General features: G+C 40.9%; 1 protein-coding gene across 1 annotated transcript; it reads right to left on the bottom strand.

Moving 5' to 3' along the window:
• Positions 1–261: 261 nt before the first annotated feature.
• On the bottom strand, positions 262–1,194 carry LOC143774593 (olfactory receptor 5AR1-like). The gene has a single exon (XM_077262344.1). It carries the CDS (start codon positions 1,192–1,194, stop codon positions 262–264), a length of 933 nt encoding a protein of 310 aa, XP_077118459.1.
• Positions 1,195–7,283: the final 6,089 nt, after the last annotated feature.

The raw sequence follows: 7,283 nt of genomic DNA on the forward strand, positions 1-7,283 counted from the left end.
CAGAAGTTCTTGTCCAACTTTTGCATTAGGGAAACTTCTGAACACTCTTGACAATAACTTACTGTATACAGTATTTAGAAAAATCTGCAATAATATTAAATAAAAAGTGAAGCCACAGATTATCTATAGGTTCTCTTAAGGTCAACTAGTCTTAATAAGAAATATCAGTGATGTTTGAAGATAAATGGTTTACTACAGTTTTATGCATTTTCATGTCGACATCATTAAGAACTCTGCCCAAGTCCCAAAACTTAAAAGAATTTAAATCCTTTTATTACATAGACCATGGAAAGTTTGAACAATGACGTTCCTCACTTCCTGGTTCCTCAGGCTGTAAACAAGAGGATTCAACATGGGTGTCATGACGGAATAGAAGATGGAAGCCACCTTACTTTGGTTATTGATGGCATTGGAAGGAGGATGTAAGTAAGTGAGAAGCACGGACAAAAAGAAGATGCAGGAACAGATGATGTGTGAGGAGCAGGTGCTGAACGCTTTCTGTCTGCCCTTGGAAGACTTAATCTTAAGAATGGAAATGATGATGAAAATGTATGAAATCATGATGGCGGTAAGTGAACCTATCCCATAAAATCCAATGAGGAACATGATGACCATGTCACACATGACAATATCCGAGCAGGACAGCTTAAGCAACGGTGGGATGTCACAGTAAAAGTGGTTGATGACATTTGAGCCACAATATTGAAGACTAAACATACAGCTGGTTTGTGCTGTTGACTGCAAAAACCCAAGAGAAAAAGCTACGAGAACCATACAAAAGCATTTTGTCTTTGTCATCATGGACACATAATGTAGAGGATGGCAAATAGCGACGTATCGGTCATATGACATGTTTGAGAGCAGATGAACATCGGTACTGGCCAAAGCAGCAAAGAAGTAGAATTGAAGAGCACAACCATAAAATGAGATGACCTTCCTCCTGGAAACAAGGTCTGAAATCATTTTAGGAACGATAACTGAGGAGTAGAAAAGGTCGACCACCGAGAGATAGCTGAGGAAGAAATACATGGGAGTATGGAGGGCGGATGTCTTATGGACAGCTATGAACAACCCAACATTAGCAACCACAGTTATCATGTAAACCAGGAGGAAGAATACGAAGAGGAAAATGGAGAGAGTTGCATCATTGGTCAGTCCGGTAAACTCGAACATTGTTGGTCGACTTTGATTCATCTGGTCCTTGAATGAAGATTGAGGAAACATTGAGAATGGCGTATAATTAGGAGGGACACAACAGAACTTCTGTCAGGCAGATACAAGGTCATACAAGTGACAGTTTACTCAAGTTATCCAGATCCATCCCTTACCTCTCTACTAGTGTCAGTGGATTGAGGAGAACTATGGTTGTTGTGGATCTACTTCCATTATTGTATGGTAAGGAGAAGATTGAATATAAACCAAGGTCGCAAGTTTGATTAATTTTTATTGAAATGTTATTGAGTAACAAAGGGAATTAGAACTTTCAAGGCCAACATACACATTACACTGATGTCTACTGAACCCACTGATATTGACGGGTTCAGCCATCAGTCTACTGTGTATGTAGGCACCGGCCGACTAATCATCTGGGAAGATGTCCATCAAGCATGTCCAATGTTGGACACGTCAGCTGGCAGCTTTCGAACGGAGAACACAATAGGGTTCGGCTGAACGAGCGCTCCTGTGTATGGGAGAGTCATCTGACCTGGCGGTTAGTCTAAACATTATTAGACCGACCGCCGTCTAATATACACAGCTAGTTCTACCATCCATGAAGGACCAAAGACTAAAAAAAATCAGTATAAAGAAGTGCTTGAAGAATACTACAGCAAGTATTTGATTGAACCTTATCATTATGTTTCATTGGTACCTTAAATTGCAAAGAGCCTGTCCCATGATTTCAGGTGGGAAGAATGACCGTATCTACATACTATTACACAGTATCAATGACACATGATGGCTCTACACTCCAGATATAGAAAATAAAGGGTCACCAGAATAAGAAAAAGAGGAAGAAAAGGAAAAAAAAATATTATAAATTAGGGAGTGCAACAGACTACTTCATCCCAGAGATGCCATATTAGGTTTGGTACACACTTAGGCCAGCCTCACACTAGCGAGTTTTACGGACGTATGAGCGCCGAAAATACGTCCGTAAAAATCGCATTACACACGGCCCAATTATTCTCTATGGGGCTGCTCCTATCAGCCGTATATTACGCATCTGTAATATACGGTCTTGTACGGCCGTAGAAAATCGCAGCATGCTGCGTTTGTAACCGTATAGCGCAAAAAAACGCCAATGAAAGTCTATGGGGGCGAGTAAAATACGGATTCCACACGGACCAGCAGTGTGACTTGCGAGAAATACGCAGCGGTGTTAGTGAAAAGCCGGTAATTCAATTGCCGCCTTTTCATTTCTCCTGCACAAACCCGACATGATATGAGACATGATTACATACAGTAAACCATCTCATATCCCCTTTTTTTTTGCATATTCCACACTACTGTTAGTAGTGTGTATGTGCAAAATTTGGGCGCTGTAGCTGTTAAATAAAGGGTTAAATGGCGGAAAAAATTGGCGTGGGCTCCCGCGCAATTTTCTCCGCCAGAGTGGTAAAGCCAGTGACTGAGGGCAGATATTAATAGCCAGGAGAGGGTCCATGGTTATTGCCCCCCCCCGGCTAAAGACATCTGCCCCCAGCCACCCCAGAAAAGGCACATCTGGAAGATGCGCCTATTCTGGCACTTGGCCACTCTCTTCCCACTCCCGTGTAGCGGTGGGATATGGGGTAATGAAGGGTTAATGCCACCTTGCTATTATAAGGTGACATTAAGCCAGATTAATAATGGAGAGGCGTCAATTATGACACCTATCCATTATTAATCCAATTGTTGGAAAGGGTTAAAAAACACACACACATTATTAAAAATTATTTTAATGAAATAAACAAACAGGTTGTTTTATTATTTTATTGTTCTCTCAATCCAGCTGCAGACCCTCGCTTGGCAAAATAATAAACCCACAAGATACATACCTTCAGATGAACTGTCACGTCCCACGAAGTAAATCCATCTGAAGGGGTTAATTATTTTACAGGCAGGAGCTGCGCTAAAGCACTCGCTCGTGTCTGTGATCCCCCGGGTAATGAAAGGAAATCTGAGTGATCTGTACTTACATTGAGTTGCGGTGAGGCGCCCTCTGGTGGATGTTCTCATGAACTGCAGCCTTGGAAAAGTTCCCACGCTCGAGTTCATATGAGTTCATCCAGCAGAGGGCGCCTCACTGCAACTCAATGTAACTACAGGTCACCCAGCTTTCCTTTCATTACCCGGGGATTACAGACACGAGCGAGTGCTTTAGCGCAGCTCCTGGCTGTAAAATAATTAACCCCTTCAGATGGATTACCTCGTGGGACGTGACAGTTCATCTGAAGATATGTATCTTGTGGGTTTATTATTTTGCCAAGCGAGGGTCTGCAGCTGGATTGAGAGAACAAAAAAATAATAAAACAACCTGTTTGTTTATTTCATTAAAATAATTTTTAATAATGTGTGTGTGTTTTAACCCTTTCAGACAATTGGATTAATAATGGATAGGTGTCATTATTGACGCCTCTCCATTATTAATCTGGCTTAATGTCACCTTACAATAGCAAGGTGGCATTAACCCTTCATTACCCCATATACCACCTCTACACAGGAGTGGGAAGAGAGTGGCCAAGTGCCAGGATAGGCGCATCTTCCAGATGTGCCTTTTCTGGGGTGGCTGGGGGCAGATGTTTGTAGCCGGGGGGGGGCAATAACCATGGACCCTCTCCTGGCTATTAATATCTGCCCTCAGTCACTGGCTTTACCACTCTGGCGGAGAAAATTGCGCGGGAGCCCACGCCAATTTTTTCCGCCATTTAACCCTTTATTTTATTAGCTACAGCGCCCAAATTTTGCACATACACACTACTAACATTAGTAGTGTGGAATATGCAAAAAAAAGGGGATATGAGATGGTTTACTGTATGTAATCATGTCTCATATCCTGTCGGGTTTGGGAAGGAGATAGCAAAAGCCGGCAATTGAATTACCGGCTTTTCACATATATCGCGCTGAATGAAATATAAATACAGAATATATATATATGTGTCTCAATGACATATATATATATATATATATATATATATATATATATATACTGTATATATGTTTTACCGAACATTTGAGCACATAAATCCATTAGATGTCGGTTTTGCAAGCTTGCGAGAAAATATCACAGTACGGATGCCATACGGATTACATACGGAGGATGCCATGCGCAAAATACGCTGACACACCCTGACTACGGATCAATATTTTGGGAACATTTCTCCATATTACGGCCGTAAAAAACTGAGCGTATTGTCTTACGCTGAGTGTGACGCCGGCCTTACGCAGTACTTTATGCTGACCACTACATTGAGATCTCCCTTGGAATCTTTAAAAACTGTATTTCTTCTGATAGAAACCATAATGGAGCCGTTCACCTGAATGAATCTGACAGAATCTCTGCAGACACTGTCTGGCCTCCTTCCCGGAGCCCAGGATGGGGAATCCCACGCCCGCTGGCTGTTTATGGAACTCAATGTCTTTTATCCGGCCTCCAGGGCAGATTCCAGAGGACCGCAGTGCTTGGGCTGGCAGGTGAATGTTGATGGCCACCGGCCCTCTAATTTCTTTTGCCCTGTGAGCATGTGCACGCCTTGTTCACTACTGAACGTGGAGGTGCATGCATTGAAAGATTACGTCCAGACACCAGTGCCGGCATCAGGATGTACTTTGTGGGTGGAGTTAAAGCGCGATTTGTACGGCCCCTAAGGACAGTATAAAAATCCAATTGGCCCTTGGCAGAAAAAAGGTTTCCACCCCTGGATTAAGGAGTAGTTTATATCCCTGACCCTTAGCAGGCTTAACATTAGGTCAGATCACAAAAACAAGGGATAATATTACAATGTCAGTTCCACAACATAACATTGGGGAATATCACATGTAATCACGAAAGGCAGCGTTACCATCTTGTGAGTTGCCATACAGATCTGATGGATGCCCAGGAGGAAAATGCCCTGCCATCCTGGAGGAGAGGTGATTATTGTAATTCTATGGAGCAGAGACATTCAGTGGCCTATTACTATTTTCATGGTAATTTCCAGATAACACAAATGGATAAAATCAATCTTCTGGATAGAAATAATAAATATTTGCTGACAAAAATGATCACTTTCCATGCTTTTAATAATTCAGGGATGTTGATCTATTGAACGTTTGTTGGATTGGCGTTGACCACCTTGAAGCTTGGGGATAGTAGACTCCCTGTGTATACACCTGAATTTCTTGCAAAAAGGTGATCATTTTCCTGGACCAAATGTCTTTGAAATGGACCATAATGACCTCACTGACCAGGACTGGCTGCATGACTAGAAAGGAAAATGCAAAGACTACCTTCGGAAATCTGTCATGTTGCTCAACATTAAAAGAATGGTTGGGAGACAGTGCCCTGGAGTGGTACCCGGCACCTACCTGCAGCGCAAACCTGACCTCACCATCAGAGGCTCCAGCGAAAACCACTTAGATATGCTCCTCCAGAGTAAGCCCTATTCGTGGTGCAGTGGGTCCATAATCCACCAGCATGACTTTTATCCAAAGATAACCTCAGCTTTATTTTGGAGTCTGGAGGAGAAAGACCTCAATGATTTAAAAACATAATACAACATGGAGAGGGAGATCCTCCAAGATTTTCAGGGAGAGGAGCCTTACACCTCAGCATTTATGTAGTTTAGAGATCTTCATTCCCAGTTGTACTTGGCTCCTCAGTTCTCTAGGACGTCTATGTCATATTAGAAGACACCACTGCCATAACTAACATTATTGGGTGGATGGTATCACCGTTTAACTTTGGCAGCTGTTTGCAAGTGTGCACACCACTTAATTCACTCTGCACTGTGTCACTTTGTTTAAGTGCACTTTTACTATGGTCTAATTGTGGTTGTGTGATTTTCATCACAGGGTTTTAATAACCCCTTCTTCATATTTTTATACACATATTTTTGTGCAGCACATATATTTATTATTAATTTATTTTTTTGCACTATATATTTTTATGTGAGCAGCATATGCACTTTCAAAAGCTTTTATATAAATATCTTTTAAATAATAATTTTTTATACAAAGAATTTTATATCTCCATCCTCTCCTTTGTTTGCACCTGAGTATATACTGTACAGCCTACATACAAAAAATCCTGGTATGGTGGGTCATATTGCTGGTTAATATACACAGCCCTACAATCCTGTACTGCGCGGATGTGTTTGTTTTTATGTATATTTTTAATTAATTTTTTTTTAAAAAATGATTTCTTCCTGATTATGTAAATCATTTGGCATTTCTTTGAATAAAGCCGTATTTTGAAATCCCTACGCTTGGTATATAATCTTTTTTCTTGTGATCCGTGCGGTATTGCCTTGTGTTGATACATAACTGGTTGTATCATGGTAACTCCAAGAACAAAGACAGAACCTATATACGTATATAGGATAGGACAGCGTATGAAAGGATTCACATTTCACCCTTGCCGTGTTCAGTTATCGACTGTTTTGCCAATGTGTTACGTCTTTAATCTTTATTATCTTTTTGCAGTTCTTTAAGGCAGCAAACTGGCATTGAGCAATTTACATAGTCTATGATCTTTAGCAAAGACTCCTAGTTTTTCTCCTTAGTGTTTCTGCTTGGTAAATTCTGTGTTTATGTCTAGAGATGTCTCTTACCTGTGCCATATATCGTGACTTTGAGATACCAGGATCAACGTGGAGTTTCTTCTGTATGAATCCTAGTGTTTTAATAAGAAAACCTGAATTCCACAGAGAATATCTCTCTTCTACCACACGGTCCCGCTGTTACTCGTTATGGGAGGAGACCCTCAGGGAATATTTTCTCTGTTGGGTAATTTCTATATGGAGGCAATGATTTATTAAACATTGTATTTTTCTCTCAAATAGAAAAAATAACTCAACATTTGTAAAAAAAACAAACAAACCCAAGAAATAAGAAATTACATTATAAAAAACTGAGATATCGCGCTTATAGCACTGTGCGTGTTAATTAAACCTATTGGACTCTACAGCAACCTTCACTATAATAAGCTGCCACCACTAAACATGCCAGAACCAGTTAAATATCGTAAAAGAGGCGAGCTATGCTCCTTACCTAGGGAATGGCTTGATGAGGTTACGGCTGATATAGCGATATAGCGATGTTAG

This window comes from Ranitomeya variabilis, chromosome 5 (genome assembly GCF_051348905.1).
Source record: "Ranitomeya variabilis isolate aRanVar5 chromosome 5, aRanVar5.hap1, whole genome shotgun sequence".
NCBI classification, from domain to species: domain Eukaryota; kingdom Metazoa; phylum Chordata; class Amphibia; order Anura; family Dendrobatidae; genus Ranitomeya; species Ranitomeya variabilis.